The 19,749-nt window shown below is 41.4% G+C and overlaps 1 protein-coding gene across 3 annotated transcripts in view; it reads left to right on the top strand.

Annotated features, from left to right (window-relative positions):
• The first annotated feature begins 1,778 nt into the window (after positions 1–1,778).
• The window catches only part of VCL (vinculin), a 58,991-nt gene continuing 41,020 nt past the window's right edge, over positions 1,779–19,749 (top strand). Inside the window, exon 1 of one of the 3 annotated variants that reach the window (XM_032695705.1) lies at positions 1,779–2,391. In XM_032695705.1, coding sequence (XP_032551596.1) covers positions 2,224–2,391 — 168 coding nt within the window. In that variant the 5' untranslated portion in view covers positions 1,779–2,223. The remainder of the gene's footprint in view (positions 2,392–19,749) is intronic. The other 2 variants (XM_032695703.1, XM_032695704.1) reach the window with 2 other exon arrangements.

Raw genomic sequence — 19,749 nt, forward strand, 5'->3', positions numbered from 1 at the left:
TTTTTGTAATTCCCAGCTCCAGCACACTGCTATCCAGAAGGATTTTTATCTGTGCTCATTATTACTGACACATAGTATGCAAAAGAGGCACTGCTGAGAATGCATATACCAGAAATGGAAGTATCTGCTATATAGGCAAGAGCAAACAACAGAAACTACTCTTAGAGTGCACAGTTCAAGTAACTTAATACACTCAAGACTGCTGAGAGGCTGATATTCCAAGCATGTTTTGCATGCTAATAGCATAATTTGATTATGTTATCAACCCTCCAGGTATACCTCTTTCTGAGCAAAATGGGATTGTACAACACGGAAATTAGTAGTATGACTTCCACCGTTGCAGATTCAATAAATAGGCACTCACAAACACAATTCCAGCCCAATAAAAGAGAACAATAACAAAAAATTTAAAAATTCAGAGGTTTGGCTCAGATTTCTAACCCTGTACAAAATCCGTTATTCTTAACTCTTTAGGGCTACAACTTGTAACTGTCCCTGTAGCTCCAGCCACGACAGCACTGGTATGAGAAGGTAGAGAGACAGATCCTTGAGCCCACGTAACCCTTACCGACTTAATTGCTCTTTCTATATGTCCCCGTGTCTGCTGGTAGGACCGGCTGTGTTCAAACACTGCACAGAAAGAACATTGTTTGCTCTGAAGCATTTTGGAGTTTAGCTTCAACTAGCCTGACAGGAACATTGATTTATAGCTTAAAATAGCAGAACAAGGACGAAAACACCTAAAAGTCAGCAGTAACTTTTGAAACCTAATTCTGTGCTCGGATTACCAAGGAAAGGAACAAGTGCAGACTGCAACCCTGTAACTCCTCACTCACATGCTTTATTCTATTATCACGAGCGCTGCCCGTGTCACAAGAGACCCGCCGGAGGGCGGGCAGCGCAACGCTCCCTGAGGGCTCACCCGGAGCTGCGCCGGGACTGGCGGCCGTGCTCCCACACGGGAAAGCGGGAATTTATGTTCTCCTCTAGCTATGGCTTGTACTCCTTCCTCCGACACCACGCCGCTCACCTAAGTGTATTTAAACGAGCTCCCGCACCCGTGCCGCACCAGTTACAGGGGGACAACCTAAGGCGAGGTTCGCTCTCCCACTACATGACGCCTCGGCCCGCACCGCAGGGCCGCCGCCGCCTCAGCGCTGTCCCGCCGCGTCCCCTCACACTCAGAGGGGACACTGCTCCCCACCTCAGGCGGGACGGCAGCGGGACAGAGGGGACATCGCTCCCCACCTCAGGCGGGAGGGCAGCGGGACAGAGGGAACACCCCTCCGTACCTCAGGCGGGGCGCGGGCGGGAAGGGGCGCCCGCCACCTCTCCCCACTTTCCCTCTGTGGGGCGGAAGCGGTCGGGACCGCGCCCCGGGCGTTCCGCACCGGGCCGGCTGCGGGCGCTGAGGGGAGAGCGCAGCCCTGCAAGGAGAGGCGCGCCCCAAGCAGCGCCTGAGGACAGGGGTTGGGTCCGGTCCGGCCAGGGCCGTCACCTCCCCCCGGCCGCCCCCGTCCCGGTGATGCCCAGCGTCACACACCCGGCCGGGAGGCCTCGCTCCGCCTCAGCCCGACAGAGCGAACTCGCGCCGGCGGGCGGGCGTGGCGCAGGAATCCCGGAATCCCGCCACCCCACCGCCCCCCTCGGCCCCCGCTATCCCGGCACCCCGGCTTTAATCGTCTCCTTATATGGACACCAGAATGTCTGACGTCATCCCGACGCTGGGAAACCAGCGCCCGCGCAGCCAAGCTCGGTTGGGAAGGCGGGTGGTGCGGGAAAGAGGGGGGGCGGAGAGGGAAGGAGGCTCTGGAATGTTGATGGACGTGGCCTTGCGCCACTGGGAGCCGCGGCGCCGGGTCGGCCATTGGGCGAGGAGGGCGGGGGCGGGAGCGGCGGGAGGGGCCGGTTGTGGCGGTTGAAAAGCCGCCGCCTGGCTGGGGAGCGGCGCCAGTGCGGGGTGGGCGCTGCCGGGGGGAGGCAGGAGGGTAAGGAGTTCGAGTCCCGCCTCTGCGAGCCTGAGCCGGGAGCTGCTTCTCTGGGCTGCCGCACTCCGCTCCGGGGCGAGGGGAGGTCGGAGTAGTCGTTTGGTCTCCTCTCCTTCCTCGTTTCCCTCTTGGCGCGGAGGCCGCGGCTCTCGCTGTGGGGCGCCAGCTCGCAGGGACAGAGTTTGCCAGGAGTTTGTGCGGACTTCGGGCCCCGGCCCCCCGCCCCGCCGCCGCCATGCCCGTCTTCCACACGCGCACCATCGAGAGCATCCTGGAGCCGGTGGCCCAGCAGATCTCCCACCTGGTCATCATGCACGAGGAGGGGGAGGTGGACGGCAAGGCCATCCCGGACCTCACCGCCCCCGTGTCGGCCGTGCAGGCCGCTGTCAGCAACCTGGTGCGGGTGAGTAGCGGCGGCCGGCGCCTGCTCCGCGCCTCCTCCTCACGGAGCCACTTCGGCCGCCGCGGCCAACTTGGGAGCCCGCCCCGGGCTGTCGCGGACAGGTGAGCCGGCCCCCGCCCCGTAAGGGACCGGCTGCCCGGCGGTGGCGGCCGGGAAGGGGTTAAGTTGGGAGGCTGCCTGGACCTCTACGGCTCCCGCCTGGAAGCCGCCTTGGGCTGTTCCCGCCCCGGCCGGCGAAGGAGCCGGGCGAGCAGTGCTGCGGAGCAGTGAGTTCTCCCGGCAGAGAGTTGTTCGCCGTGTCCGAGCGAAGAAGCCTTTGCCCACCTGAGGAGCGGCATCGCGTTAAAGCGCAGCAAAGCGCGGTGGTTGCTGCTGTTCGCACCCGCCCCGAAACGCCTCACAGATGGCTCCGATACGCTGTGGGGTTCCTCGCTGCCTTGGAAACTCCTATTTTAAGTGTGTGCACTATAAAAGGCAAAATACTTACTTGGCGTGAGCCCATCCTAAAAAAAAAAAACCAAACTAATTCCGACAATTAAACCCCAGACTTCCCAGGCATTTGGTTTTGATAATTTGGTGAAGGCTGGCCGTTCGTTATCAGCGCAGGAGTCGAGGCGGGACAGACCTGTGGTTTCCAGGCAGAGTCTGGAGTTGTAAATTGGTCTTGTTACGTAGCCTCCAGTGTGAGTTACTGATCGCTGGTGGGAAGCTGAAATTCCACTTGAATCTCTCGATTTCTTGAGAGCAGCTATGCATATCATGTCTCTTTAAGATCTGAGCATCTGCAGTGTGGACATTTCAGTTTGAGAAGTGCAAGTGATTACTACGATTGAAGTGTTTTACTTCTATAAGTACTTTTATAACCATCAAAAATATTTTGATATAGAGGACACTGTGATGTTGCATACTGTTTTATCGCATTAAGAATTACTTGGTAATACTTAACTTACACTTCTGTTAAGTTCATTTACAGATAGTGAATTAATTTTTGAACATCAGATGTTGCTTGCTCATTTTGAGTCCTGTAAAATTCTGAAGTAATTCATGGCAAGCAATACCCTTTGCCAGAAAACCTTACCTTAAAATGAGTAACTATGTACAGTTAAAATACTGTGTCACTATTAACTTGATGTATTAATGCACTGAAATTGTGAGGCTTGTGGGTATAAGAAACTGTCAAGATGACAAATGTAGGTGATATGTTTGTCATCTTTTGGCCTGTAGTACTTGCTACTGCTAGAGTAACTTGCCACTTTGATATTCTGCAGTTTACTACAGTGTAACTGCATCTCTTCGTCCCCACGACTGTGAATTTCACAGGTTGTGCTGCGTGGAATACTTGTGCTTCCTGCTGACTTTAGCAGAAACTCTTCTTATGAAGAACAATTGGTCTGCAGCAACTAAGTGATGTAATAGGTGTATTGGCTGTGAGGGTGTGAAGCATGAGTGTATGAAATACTTTTCCTTGAAAGGAAGACTTTGGAATAACACTTTGCTTCTCTGAGCTTAGACTGTATCATTGGGTTGTGTGACTGTTTTTCCCCACCCCACCTTCTTCTCAAAAGAAACTTGATCTGATAAAGTCTCATTTACTGGAGAAATGCAGAAACAGAACTAGTTTCATTCTGCAGCTTGCTAATGCCTGCTCTTTTTTTCATTTTGGACTGTTTTGGAAGCCTCTGGTTTTCTTTTCTTGCCTGCTAGCTAGATAAAAGCAAAGACTGTTGAATTATTTTTTTGTGTGTTAATTCACAAAGAGCAAATAGAAGTGATGTAATCTGAGGTGGTACTTACCAGGAAGATGCCCTGATCTGGTAGAATATAGCTTTGACTACATTAGGAAAAATACAGAATTAAAGTTCTGTTTCCTATCTGGAGCTGTGTTTTTCAGTGCATCATTCCAAAGTGTAAATGGGATTTGTGAAACAGCAATTTCACTGGAGCAGGAGTATTTACGCAGACAGGTTATCAAATTATGAGCCTTCTGGTGTCCTCACAGGTGACAGCAAAGATGGAGTTGTCAGTGGAAGCAAGAGAATAATGCCAACGAGCTGCCAGCTCGATGTGTTGCTTGCTGTCTGCTCTGGGTTTGTTGTGTAGTGCGACTGTCACAAAGTAAGGGCAAGGACTGATGAGCAGAGAATTCTTTAGCGATAAATTGTCACACACAGCAGCACTGTCCTCCAGCTCCCCAGCCTAGAGTAAGGACTCCACAGTTTGGAAAGTGCAACATTTCGTTGATTTAACTGTTGCATCTGTAAGTAACTGCTGGTGGCAGTGTTTGAAGTCCTGACACCCATTCTTGTGCAAGGGCCAGGAGTTGTGCTGCATGGGGAAATGGGTTAGGAAATGACTGTATGGCTGTGAGGAAGGACCCATGTGCAATAACTTATTTTGTTGGTATTCCTGAGATGGAGTTAACACAATACACTATACTCACGATGGAACAGAAGTCTTAATTTAAGACTATTAGATAAATTAAAAGGGAGTCCTTCTCCTAAATACCTTGATTTGAGATGTCTATATGAGAACTCTTCCTTCAGTTTCCATTTAACATGCACTTCTGTATTTTCTGTCAGAAATGTCTGTGCTGTATTTTAAGGTTAGCCTGAAGCCATCTTAAATTACATGGGTATTTTAATGCAAAATTTGCACACCCAGGAAGACTTGTAGAGATGCTTCCTTGTCAGAACCTAGTTGTAATCCTGGGTAAGAGATAATACAAGTCACTGTTGAAGTTAATGAAATAATTGAATCTTTATGAGTTAGTCTTTCTCATAGTAAACACTGAAGAAAGACTTGGTATTCTGTTCCCAATATGTGGGTTTGATTCTACTACATCTTGAAAATTCTGTTAGGACATAGCTTTTGCAGAACAATTCTCAGATTGTTTTGAAGTATTTTGATGGGGTTTCTTAACTGTGAATTAAAGTACTTGTGGCCCATGCAAAAATTCAACATGTGGGGGGTGGTAAGCACCAGAAGCTTTTTTGCACGGAAATAAGCTTTGACTGAAGCCAAGTATTTGAGGGAGAGGCTACAGATACCAGAAGATTATTAATGTACTAAATCTGTTCTTTTTCAACAGAAAATCTTTGTTTTTGTTGGCTGATATTTGTAGTGGATGTGTGCCTCTTATGGGAAGATTGATGCTTGGTATTAGCTGAAGATCTGATGCTGTAAGTCTACAGAAGTGATGCTGGTGGTGGTAATAGTCAAGACCACCCCATGGGTAGGGAATAATTTTGAGCTTGCTAAATATGGTATTAGTTCAGTGGAGAGTGAAATGAAATTCTGAGTTCTAACTGGTCAAACATCCTAGGGAAGAAATGAACCATGTGGTGGTTTTCTAGTTGTTTGTGGTTTTTTTTTTTTTTTTGTTTCCTAGTTCTTTGGCTTTTCTTGCCTTTTTTTTTTTTTCTAACACTCATCAGACTTTTAGCCTACTTTTGAAAAGAGGGATTTCTATCAGAGATGACTAATGATGATGCAGAAATCTTAAACCAATTGCACACATTATATAAATAGCTTCATTTCATGGAGGAGAAAAAACCCTACTTTCCAATAGTGAATTTACAAGCATTTATGTTCAGACTAATGTTATATTATAGCCAAACAGAGAAAGCAAATTGTACTCTGTTTTAAACTCCATTCATTTACTGCCTTGTATGGGTTGTGGCATTCTGTCAGTACAGGCATAGCCCACTCTGGTCCCTTCTCTGCTGTTTTGGGCAGAATTGCTTCAGAGCAGTGCTGCTGTTGCTCTGCCAAATACTGACAATACCATAGGTGATGCTGCTGAGTTTGACAGAATGGGAAGCAATTGTCTGCATGGAAATTAAGGTAATAGAAGGGACTTGGGAAGTACATAATTTGAATATCGGAGCAGGCTCAGCAGCTCAAAGAGGTGTCTCTTTTTCAGAGGCTGGGTTGTTCAACCAGGTCAATGGGCTAAAAGATCTGACCTGCTTTACCTTAGACCAATTGCCTGACCCTGTCCTTCATTTTTACAGAGTTTGAGGCATCTGAGCAAAGGAATATTGCTGTGGAATGCTTGTAATGAAAAATTTAAGACACAGTAACAAATGAAGTGGCTGAGGTCTTTCAGAACAGAGATCTGCTCTGAAAAAACAGCGCTTGTTTGGTTGATAATGCACCTTCTGTCTTTCCATCCTCTGTGCTATAGGAGCTGTATTTCTGTATGTGAATCTATGTTTTACAAGTGTCTACATGCATCCAGTTTCTATTACGTTATTTTTTAATGGAGAAAAGTTGCTTTGCTCTTTATTAAATTGTTAACAATCATGTTTCTCAAGAATGTGTTCTTGTTGGATGCTGGGATATGCCTTTATTTACCTCCTGATATTTGGAGGCTGATGGAACAGTACTGGCATATTTCTGCATCTCAGTTACTAACTCTAACTAGCAGCTCAGACTAATCATCAGGAAGGGTCTCTTAGATTATAAATATCCTGTCTCATAGTCATGATTTATCAGATGTTTCCTTTAAGTAGAGCTGAGCCAAGCACTATTTTAAAACGTAAATAAATGTAGTCTAGAGTAAAATTAAGCTTAACTGGAGACTGTACTCGATGAGAACAAGACCCTATAGCACTGGATCAGTCAGTCACTGGTGTCAGAGGTTTTTTTCACTTCCTAAAGTTGTGAGGTCAGTGTCTTTTAAACTCCCACCAGCTGAAGCCCACCCCATCTAAGCACAATTAAAACCACCCAGATAACTCTTAAAACAGGTGAAAATTGATACCAGTACTTAGACAGTGACATAAAGTGTAAAATAAACAAAAAAGTTTAACTGTGGGAGAGTTGCATTTGGTGTAGCTGTAGCAGCTGTCTCATCTCATCCTAGCAGATGAAGTAATAATCACCTGAAGCCATTGGCATATTCTGACTGCATAACCATGGGTCTCTCTCAAGTGAGAAGTTGGCTGGGGTTGTAGGGCCAGGTGGAAAGTGCTGATCATTTTCCCTGGACAAGCTCTGAATTGTCTACTAATGCATGTAAATCACCAGCTTGGAAGTCACCTATTTAAATGAATTTGTGAAAAATGCAGCCTGCCTTGAAATCGTTGTCATGATTGCAGCAGAATTCAAATACATGAATAAACACCTAGAATGAAGAGAGATGGTCTCACTGTTGTGGACAGTGGATGGTAAAACAGCTTTATCATTCCTAAGTTTTCTCCTGCCATATCTGACTTACCTGTAACCCAGGGTACACAAGGGAGGAGTGAGCTTTTGTGAGCAGCTTAATGTTTCTCTCTTTTGAGAGAAAAGTTAGCTTGCAATATTTATGTTTACATGTTTATATATCTTGGAAAAGGATGGAGAAAGGAAAAAGATAAGCTTTTTTTTTTTTCTGGCAGAATTTTCCACACAGTGCAAAAGATGACTCTCAAGGGGGTTGTAGTTTCTGCATTTTTTTAACTGATGTTTATAACTTGCCATGGGATGTGTACAGATCTGTGCCTTCCCATCTCCAGTTTATTATATTGTTACGTTTTGAAGCTCAAAGAAACGGTCACTAGAGCAGCTCATCTGAACTCTACACAGCTCAAACTTAGTGACAAGTGAATGAGAGTACCAGAATAGGCCTGATGAGCTCAGGAGAGAGTAACTATTTTCATTATAGTTTTCTAGGTCTTATCTATGTGTAGTAGAAAACTGTGATTAGTGTTTTACAAATAATACAAATTTCCTTCTTTTTTTGAAATAGAAGATCCTACTTCAGTGTACCAGTAATTTCGACAGGGATCGTTTGCCATATTGTGGGAACTGTGGCCATATGCTCTGAGAAAGTGGATAAACCCCATTAGGGTGTGTGTATGGGAGAGGCTGGGAGAAGAGTGATTAATCAGACAGAAAGCAACTTTGTAATAACAAAAGCACATCATAAACTTCTTTCTTGCTTTTATCTGTTGGGAATTATCTTTATGGAAGTGATAAATTAGATTCTGATTTGAATGGAATCATCTTTGTTCTGTTATTGTGTTTGGATACTTAATTTATACCAGTCTCCTCCATCAGCTTTAAAAGGGATCTTTTGTTCTCTCTTCCTATAAATGTGCATAGAGATGGTGAATGCCTCCATTGGTAATTACATGCAGCTTGCTTTTTGGGTATAAAACCAGAATATTATTGTGGAATGGATAGCCTTAAAGTGGTAGTTGGACTGAAAAGTTCCATATGCCAAGAATCTGGAGGATGCCACTCCTGCAGTGGAAAACTTAATATGTGCTTTCTGCTGCATAAGTGAATTACACCAGTGTAGGAGGAGTTGTTAAACCCCATGTTAAGTGCCAGTGTTTTTAGCTATTTATTCTTCCGGATGTCTTGTAACTTCAGAGTGTGATGTAGCTGTGCTTTGAAACAAGAAGATACTTTTCTCCACACAGTGGTATTAGACTGTAAACATGGAATTTCTTTTAGAGGTTAATAAAAATAATGAACCAAACAAAACATGGTTCAGGAATGTGTAGCTTCAGAACATTAGTGGAGTAATGTGCAGGTGTTTTCCCCTTCCTGATATAGTTGAAATTTGGATTGATGAAACAAACCTTAGAGAGGATTTGGGTGGGGGTGTATCCAAGCAGTGGTTTTAAAGATGCATTAGCAAGTGTGTTCTTAATGCTAGTTACTGGAAATGATGCCAGTTTTCCAAAGGAGAGATAGGTCAGTCCTAGTCAGTTCTTGCCTTGAGTACTCCTTAGTTTTGGTAGTGGCTTCTTCGCATATAGCAAAGATGGGCTTTTTATCCCGACCTCTCTGTTGTACAGCTTGTGTGTGTTGCTCCTAAGCTCTTGTTTCTGACTGCATCATCTTACTAAGTTTTACTGTCTTTGTATTTTTTCACCTCCAATATGAAGACAAAATATCTACTGTTAGCAATGACAGCAGAAAATTGATATTACACTGAAAAGCAAGTCAGCCTGGCAAACTAGACTTTAAGAAACATTGCAGTGTAATTTTTTTTTCTTTGGTGACACCGTTTGTGTTCTATCACTTGTTCAGTCAAATGATATCAGAAGCAGTTCTTGATACAGAACTTGCCTCTGCAGCCATGGTTCTTAATTTCTGCAAAGTGATAACTTTCCTGACATTATCTTTAAACACAACAATAGGAGTGGTGTTACTGAATTTGACAGTAAAGTGCTTTTTCTAACTATATAACTGTTAAAGGCTTATCCACTAAATTAATCATAATCTTTAATCAACTATTCCATGTTGATGCATGGAAATAGACTACAGTGGATAATGCAGCTACTTGGATTTCAGAACATACTTTGTGGATACAAGATGACTTGCTACATGGGAAGATGAAATGATGAAATAAAGGCTGGATCTTCTCAGTTACAAATACTTCCCCAATAAATATCTCTTCAAAACACAAGCCTAGCATCCTAGCCTCTCAAAACTGATTGGGTTGGGAATGGGGGGCATGACCCTAAGTGCATGATATTTGGTAGCAGGTTTGGTTTGTCCCTGTAGTAATTTCAGGTTCTAGTGAATCTATGAAAATATGAAAAACTGGCTAGAGGAACAGTAGAGAGAGCAAACCTTTCCTTTGCTTACTTTGCCTAATAGTTAAAGTGTACTGAAGTATGACTTACCTCTGTCCTGAGACTTGCACTAAAGTTTTGTGTCCAAATATACTGAACTCACTTTGAAACAAATCTCTTATTCGGAAGTAAATATTGTCAGAATAGCTATTAACAGCATGAATAATGAACAATGGATAATGATACCAGCTAATGAAAGGAGAAAGAAATAAAAAAACCATACCCTCTTCATTATCAAAGCCTTTCCATAGTGACTGTAACTCTCAGCTCATTGACTCTTAGTTGATAATGATTTCTAACTCCTTCTCTCACTGAGAAAACATGTGTTGGAACAGTTTTCCAGTATCCTGACTTCATGGGTAGGGTAAGAAACTGGCAGGTTTCTCCAGTGAGGAGTGGAGAAAAGAAACAAGCTGTTTATCTTGGTGTTGGCCTAGGATACTTATGAAGAGACCTATTGTAATAACGCTGCATTGCATTTTCCATCGGTGGTTACACCCACAGAATAACAAATGTAACTTGGTCTTCTTTCACCAAATATAATTTTTCCTTGTGCCAAACTCTAGATGCACACTCTAAGTGCATCTTGGGGACCTGGAATTGCCAAAGGCAGATATTCTGAGAAAAGACTGAGGTAAATAAGGCTTTGAGTACCTCATCTTTTTCTGTGTTGTGGTCAGCACACCCCCAGCCCCCAATTCCACAGGGGGCCCACATTTTACCTAGTCTTTGTCTTGCTGCTGTATTACACAAGCATTTACAATCTGTCATCTGGAACTTCAGTTATTCCAGCTTCCTCTGCTATCTTCAAATGTTTTCCTGAATTTGGAAGAGGCTGCATATTGCAACTGTTTGAGGGAAGTATTAATAAAGCTTTCTTTTCTTATGCAGGCTTTGTTTTTTTCGCCTGCAGAAACAGACTTCAAGGAGACCGAAAGTCAGTGCATGTGAGACACAGATAACTTGTAGATTGCAAGAATTTTTGGGTGGATTTGGTTCCTGGTGACCACAAACTCAGTTACAGTTAGAACAAATGGACTTACTATAAATGAATATAATACCTGTGTGTACCTAGGCAATGAATGGTTAAACTGTTCAGCTCAAAATGGGATATAGTAGTATATAACTGGGGGAAACAATTAATGCTGAGTGTCAGTTGTATGCAGGCTGCTATGTTCAGCCTTCCAATTTAAACTCTGGAAACCTTGTCCATTGCTAACATACATGCATGTAATCATCTCACTTAGGAGAGGTTTTGAATACTGAAGTGTGTGATGCACTGAATATTTATCTAAAGAGTTATCACTGTAAAAAAAATTGCTGTGTCAAGCATATAGCTGGAAGCTACTGGAAGGTCACTTGTTTTTGTGTGTCTGTTTGCTATTAAAATCACAGGGGTTTTTTGTAATTTTGTTCAAGATTGATCACAAAAGCCATTTTACATTTGAACCTCTGAATGTGTATGCAGGTGTCTATATATCCTTCACTTAAGTCTTCAATAGCTAATTTGATCACAAACCCACTCAATACTTGAAATAAAACGTATCATCAAGTGTAAAAACACTTTCTCAAATTACTCCATAACTCTTAGAAGTTTCTAGGTGAGATGTTAAACTGACTAGTGTTTGAACTACCCTAAAAATCACTTTCATGAACCTAGCTGTCTTTGCAGCTTTTGCAGCACAATAGTTGTGCTGAATAACAGAGATGAACAAATGAGGTTTCTCTCGAACTACAGAGAAGTAGCAAAAAGGTCACCTTTTATTTAGCTTGCCCTGATACAGTGACAAAAAATGGATTGTGAAGGGCTAGTAACTGCCAAACCACTGACTTAACTGTAGCAAGTGAAGTGCTGTTTGAGTCTCTGCCACACCTATAAAATGTTCCCTTTTTCTCAAAAAATCAGGGGGTGGGGAGTGGAAGCCTTAGTGAGCTTTAGGGGGTTTTCAGTTTGACTTCAGTTTTTCTCCAAGGACAAAAAATGTAATAGCATGGCATTTCTTTGATTTCTCTTCAGTTAATGCTGGAGAAAACCTGTGTTCCTCAGCTCTCTGACTCGATTCCACTGGCATTTGAGCTGTCAGACCAGCCGAGCCCAGCCCACCCCCCATGCAGCAGAATGGAATGTATTTTTTTCAGTTGAGCTGATTTTTGTTGGGTTTTTTTCCCCCCCTCTTCCCAGCTTGACATCAGTGATTATTGTAGTTCAAAGCTATGGAATATGAAGTGTTTTATCTGTCAAGTGCAAGTAAATTTCTTGCATAACAGCTTTGCTCTGGCAATTTGGGGGGCTATAATTGTAATAGCTGGTCAGTTCTCCCATTACTCAGAGTAGTTCAACGCTAAAGACACTTGTGACCCTGAGGTGGTTGTGAACTGCTACAAAGTGTTGTTGTGGCAGATTTCTACATAGTTGTCTTGCACTTTTATTGTTGCAAAGGGCAAACTTTGGCGTACCTGGCTTCTTAGTTGTCAGAATTACCAAACTATTTATAACTAACTTGGTTACTGTGTGGCAGTGGAGGTAGTAAGGCATTTGTAAACTTGATGGATCTGGCATTTGCTTTCACAACTGAGTACAATTCCTTTCTTCAGGCAGGTTTTACTATTGATTTGTTAGGTGGCCCAAAACCTTGTATTTCTGTTTAATGTAGAATAATGATTGTTGAGAAGAGTGGTTTTCTTCTGTTCCATTGCTATTAAACCTGAAGCAACTTCCTCAAATAGGACAAACTGTTGGGAACAAGTGTAGCTTCCTGTTATAGGAGTTGCTTTTAGTTTGATTTGCAGCAATCCCGATGTTTTTCTTCTCAGCCACATTATTATAGCAGGTACTGTAACTTAATCTGTATTTCACAAAGATTTAAAGGCTTTTTCATTAATGTCTATTAAACTTGTAAGAGGATTTTAACTGTTAGAAATGGGTGGTCCTTTGATAACTGTGGAGTTGATTTGTGAACATTCCTGTAATGTGACACAGCAGTGGTTTACTGTTATATGTGAACTGGATAATATCATGTGTTTGTACAGTGCCTGGCACAATGGAACTCTAAAATGCTAAGAAATTGTAGTGGGGGAAAAAAAAAAGGCTCTTGTTTTAAAGGAGTTGAATGAATTAAATGATAAAAATCCTCAAAAGAATCAGTGACAACTAGGAATTGGATTATATCACTCTTGTGGTCATCCCTTAGTAGGAGGTTTTGACTACACTGGTAACACTTGCTGTTATGCCATAGTGTTTTAGCTTTTACTGCAACAAAAAAACACAAGCCCTTAATGTCTTCAAAAGATTTTTTTTTTGTTTCAGTGTGAGTCAAGAAATCAGTAGCAAATGCTATTGAAAGTAGTTGTTTTTAAAGCTTTATTAGATGTGATAGTGATTTGTTGTGTGACCATATAGTAAGCTTAAGATTTATTAAAAACTAATTTTAACAGCTGAATAAATCTTCATCTAACTTGTAATTAATGCTGGATCAGACACTACTTCATTTGATTTTTAACATCCTCCATCAGTTATTTCTGCTGAGTGGCTGCTCTTCAATAGTTTGCAAATTGATTGTGGTGACTCTGCACATAAGTGGGTCAATTTCTACAAGCTGAATTTCTTGCAGAGCTGATATCAGTGGTCATGAGAACGGAAAGCAAAATCAAACTGGAAAATAATCACATGATATCAAATTTCTGACACACTCATGTTTTTAATGGCACTGTAAATGAGCACTATCCCTTGGAAAACAGCCTACCATTTCTAGTTACAGTCTCTTTAATGTGACTAGATATTGTTTCATCTAATTAAAAGATCACATTTAACATGTGAGCAATGATTTACACCATGAACTTACTGTACACTAGAATTAACTGTTAGTCAAGTAAAGTAAGACTCTTATGAAAGACAGATTGTCCAGTATGCTACAGAAGGTGGATAATTGCTATAAAACACCATGTAGTACATATCTTGCTGGTGAAAATACATTTATTGTGGCAGGGTTTATGCCAAAAGATGAATGTGGAGAGTTTCTGTTGCTTCAGCTATTTATTAGTGAGTACATGATGATATTTTTAATATCATATTAAAAACTCAGTGAAAAATATTACTTTATAAAAAAAGGAATTTTAGGTAAGTATGTTTTTTTCTTTCTCATGCTTATAAATTTTGTCTTCCTGCAGGAAACTGTTGCTGCCATGAGCCTAGGAAAAGCAATCTGTTTTCTGGGACCACTGATGCTCTAGGAGAGACCTGATAAGTGAAGTGATACTGCCCTTTCTCAAAAAGGGAGAAAAATCAGTGTTGAACTGTCTGGTATTCAGAAGTCAGTACAAGTTTGCATATAGCAACCAGAAGATACTAAAATCAGTACCTGGTATGGCACTGGTATGAAAACTATACCCCTATGTTTTCAGTTGGGGTATGTTAAAATGCCTCATTTAGGTAACAATACCTGTCAATTCAGCAGTGTTTTCAAAGATTAAAATGGGTTATAAAAAGTAGCAACAGGTTTTGTAGTTAATGAAATAGCAAAAGGAAATTAAGACATTTATTTTGGACATCTGCCTTGTGCCTGATTGAGTCAGCTACTTCTTGAGTAACTTTCAGATGCAGAACAGTAGGGAAAGAAATTGCTCTACTGTTCTGCATTTGAAAGTTATTAAAAAAGTAACAGAGAACACATATTATTTTGTCTTTGCTTTTTTCACCTTCTTGAATATTTTCTGTGCCAACATGTGTTTAAGTGGAATACTAATGTGATCTTATTGTTACAGAGACCACAACAGAACTTAGTTTGTCGTTCTGATGATGGAAAAAACATCCTGGAGAGAGAGTCAGTTACTACCTATGTGTAGCTATAGCTTGGATTGATTGAAAGACTCTCCAGTACAATATTTATCTATATTAGAAACACAGATTCTCACAGGCAGCTCTGCTGTATCTGGAACTAAGTCTTTCTTCCGCTTGATATGATCTGTGCACTTCCTATGGTGAGACTTTTTGGCCGTGTTGGTAACAGAGTAATACTAAAAAGCCATAAGATTAAATAAACTTTCTAAATGCTTCTACTTGACTTAACACTTGGAAGGCTGGGAGGACAGGATGCATCTCAATTACTGGGGCAGGAGGGAGATCCTTAAAACCCAAATCCTCTCCAACATGCAGATATCAGCAGATTATCGAAGATGGTCTAAATCTACCAGCAGAATCGTGGTGTTTGGTTTCTTATTTTTTCAGACAGGTGTCTGAATAATGAGAAAATTTAGCTCTGAAATGTGTTATTTTTCAGTACAGTACTAAATCTAAATCTTGCTGTGTATGTATACATATTAAGAGGTGCTCTGAAAATAGTGGTTCACAGATCTGAGTGTATGGAAATGAACTGTAAGAGCTTTTAGAATCTGCATGCTGTTTGGTGTGTGCTGTTTTTCTTTTGACTTTCTTGTAAGGTAAAGGTAGCTAGTTGCAGCTGTCAGTCTCATCTGTAGACTACAATTGCTGCATCTTGTTTTTTCTGATGAGTTTTGTATATGCCCAAAGGTAAGAGATGACTTCAGTTATTTAACTGAATTAGAATGATAATATCCTACAGTAGTTTTAATTTAAGTGGTGATTTGGAAGAAGAAACTCTTCTCTTGATAAAAGAACTAATTTCCAAATTATAATAATTCTGTAAAAGTCTCACATAATCAGTATGTATTTGTTTCCCTCCTGTTAAGCTAATCCTGTAATTAGCCAAACCATCCAGACCTCAGCTCTGTACTGGTAACAGAGTTAGTAGATAATAGCAGCATGAATAAGTCTTTTGGTACCCAAATGATGTCACTTTTTGTTTTCCATATGGTTCTTGTTTCGTAGTTCCGTATTTTACTTGGACAGCAGGATTTTCTTAGCCTCAAGCCAATTAAATTTTTCTCAATCACCAATGTAAACAGATAGGTCAGTTTGCTGCTGTTGGGGACCAGATGGCTGGAGTGTTCTAATTTACTTGCCAGATGACTTTGAAATTGTACCTTGCTATGCCTGGAATGCAGTCTCCAGGGCAATCATGAGAGAAGCAGGAGTCTGTATGTGGCTTCTGTGCTGACTGAAAGGCCGAGTGGAGATTCTCAGATTCATCAGTCTCTTCAGTTTCATGCCTGGCTTCAAGGAAAAGTCGTGACTGATGTCACTGGTGGTATATGTGCATTGTTCATTTGGTGTAAACTAAAAGCAGGAATTGAATTTAGCTGCACATTTCCTTGGACTTATTTTTCAGTCTCTAATTGCATTGGCCTATTCCCCTACAGAGAAGCAGAAAACCCCAAAGCTTCTTAAACCAGTGTTGAACTCGCTAATTGCAAGCGATATATCAATCACACTTAGAATTCAAAGCAAGATGAGTAGAATTATGGAGAAATTGGAAATTTGTTTTAAATGCTTCTGAGAGCCTTTGAATGAACAACAAAAGTTGGTGTTAAAAAAAAAAGTTATAGCTTGTTAAGGCTCCCTTTTTTTTAGTCTTATTGAAGGAGAAGGACTAAATTGTAAGAAGTGACCTGTAAACTGGTTCTCTTTGATTTTTCTGTTAACATCTAAAATTACCTTTTTTCTGTTCACAGTTTGCAGAAATTCTGTCTTTACTGGAAGCTGTTTACATATGATGTTATTTGAGTGACTCGTAAAATTTAGATGAGACCAAGAAGTTTCATGATGTACCCCAAGGCTGGTTTGATACTGGGCTGCTATGCCAGGATGTATGCGAGTCTGTTTTGTCATGTTTGCCACATGGATTGTGGTAGCTAAGGGTCAGGGTGTGATAAAAACAGCTCCAACAGCTGTATTTCTAAAAGAGCTGAGAGAAATACATCAAAATGCCAACGATTGGATCTACTTGACAGTGTAAATAAAAACAGAATGTGGGTTGCAATCAAAATACTGTGAGTGACAAGAACAAAGGTAAACAGCCAAGTCCTGTTTTGGTTTTGTTTGGTTTTGTGTGGGTTTTTTGGGGGAGTTTTTTTGGTGTTTTTTTTTTTGCTGCCAGGGCTCCTTCCCAAGAGCTTTCCATGTAACTGGGCCCCAATGACCGGTTTCACAAAAGGAAAACCGAACAATTGTGGAGTAGTTACTGAGCCCTTGGCACTTCTGAACCCACTGAATCAAACTGTCTCTGGAATCACTGAGGGATAAAGGACCAGATTTCTAGGTCTTCAGTGGACAAGCCTTGTGTGGAGGGGTGTACTCTGAAAGGCATAGGATTCACAACTGGATGCTATTCATTTCAGTCATCACTTTCCTTATGTTGTAGGGTGCAAGTATGTAACCTGAATTCAAAGTGCTTTCACGAAGGTCTAATTCTGTCTGCCCATGCTGTATTTTTTAGTCTGGACTGAAATGTATAATGTCTCTGCCAGCAAGGAGTAAGCATAAATTTGGTATAACTTTGGCTTGCTTCTAGCTCTACTTGATGCCTTGTTCATAGTCGTGAGATCTAGGCCAGTTTTACTTTCTTAAAACCCAGGATGTAGGGAAAGCACTGGCAACTCCATTTTGAGGTGGATTCTAGAAATGGCTATGCAGTGTAGAGGCTGTTGTTGCTGTAGAGTTGAAGCAAGTTCTGAAGTTTATTTTTTCGGGACAGACATTTAAAGAAATTGGGAAAGAAGTTGCAGGGAACTTGATGGAACTACACTGGTGTATTACACATTTTTTGATGTGAGATTTAATGCTCCTATTGCTGTCATGATCCTTCCTGGAAGCTTGCAAAACATGGAAGAATGCATAAGCCATCAAGTGGATTTTTGTGTGAGATGTCTTATGGTAAAGTTCCTTTTACAGCATACAGACTAGATCACTTTGTGTGGCACTTGGATTTGTCAAGCAAAACTTATACTGGAGCTTATTTCCTGGGGGAAATGTGGGGCTCTGCTAGTATAATAGCCAGGACTGTTATGTGTTCACTGGATGATGATGAGGGGGGAATATTTTTAGGCTCCTTGCTGAAATGACAGATGTTTTAAATTAGCTGCTGGAACACTGCAAGAACTAATTCTTCTAAGGTCATCTTCCCTTTTAACAGGGGAAATCATATAAGCTGCAAGGAAAATTTCATTTCCAGCATTTGGCAAATTGTCAAACTGGTATTGTCAATATAGGCATTCAGAAGAATCTTTGTTTAAAAAAATATAATGACCCTCAAACAATAAATTTTGGACTCTCATCCTAAATATTTGTGTTTTGTTTGATATGATACATGCAGTTTGTACTTTGAAACTTGTAGAAGTAAAAAGAGCTAGATATTACTGGGTGCTTGTGGTGTTTTTGTTTAAACAAGCTTATAGAAAGACAGAAGCTGAAGCTATTTGCCATTCTTACTGAACTATATGCAGCAGGCTGAAAAAAAGTGGGAAAAGAACCTTGTGGGGTGCTCTTGTCTTTCCTGCAGTAGAACCAAACACGACAAAGCTGCAAAACTGGCTATAAAGAAAAATAACTCATCCTGATGAAAAAGTTTTCCTCTTTCTTTTCCACGGAGAAAACACTCCCCATCAGGAAGCTTAAAGCATACTGATCTACTAATCAGTGGTAAATAGGAGTGTATGAGACCTACAAGCAAAGTTAAAAGCCAACAACGCAGGAAATCTCAATCTCTTCCTGCTGTTTATAGCTACATTTCTATAAGGCTTTTTAGGGGCCATATATGCCCTCTGACTTGTGTGTGTCCCATTTCCTTTGACTTTCTCGACTTGCCTGTCTCTTGTTCCCTGTTTTTTGAGCAGGGAGCAAGTGGGAAAACAGCTCACTCTTTTTTCAACTGATTTTGTTTCTAATCTCCTCAAGAGTATAGAAATTAATGTGGATGGGTAGAAGTTGTAACTATGACATTGTCTTGGTAAGGTTTTGCTTGAGAGCTTCCCTTACCCTATAAGGCACAGTGTTGAGGTTATCCCTTTACTGTGTTAGCCAGGGCAGTTTCTTTAGAACCATGAGTTGTTACCACTTCAGCATTATGTGAAAGCAGAAGCTTCTATATCCTGGGGACTGTTGTTTCCCAGTTAGTTAAGATAAGATTATTTTAGGAGGCAATAATATCTGAAACCCAAGTAGGAATGCTGTTCTTTTTTCTACATGTGTGCTGTTAGATAGAAATAAAATACATGTTTCTCAGATGATAGTTTTGTATTAGTGTGAAGCTTGAGAAGCCTTCCATCTGAAATAAGGAATGTGTAGATACTGCATCTTCAAGGAGAAAACCCTTCATCTGCTTGGTACTGCAGTGTGGAAAAGGTAGAGTTGAGTGAATCTCTACCTTGTGTTACACTGTACTGTGTCCAAAAATTGCTTAGGCCATGTAAAATCTGAAGAAACAGGATCTTATGAAAACTAACACAACAGCAACAACAACAAAAAAACCCCTAACCACAAAGCTAGAAAGGAAAACCCACTAAACTCTTCTGAGGTTATAAATTTCTAGTTGTGACTGTAGCTTCATGTTTTAGACTTTGCCTGTTAAATGTCATGTGAAGTACATTTGTTCTTTATGTGCCATCTCTATACCTTGGCCACAAATGCAAAGAACAACTTCTGGAGAGGTTAAGTAAGAGCTATGTAAAGAGGAAATGCTTTCCTTGGAGGAACAAGGTTTTATATCTAAACAGATGCAGGGAGTGCATGTTGAATTGGTGTGTAAAATAAGGTTGAAAGTCCTTTTTGCTGGAAAGGTAGTAGACCTTTTTAATTGAGGCATCATGGGAACTGCTGGAAATCTTGTCCTATCTCTGTACTATACAGTGCTTAGAATATGGATGGGTT

The sequence above is a fragment of the Chiroxiphia lanceolata genome, chromosome 8 (genome assembly GCF_009829145.1).
Source record: "Chiroxiphia lanceolata isolate bChiLan1 chromosome 8, bChiLan1.pri, whole genome shotgun sequence".
Classification (NCBI taxonomy): Eukaryota; Metazoa; Chordata; class Aves; order Passeriformes; family Pipridae; genus Chiroxiphia; species Chiroxiphia lanceolata.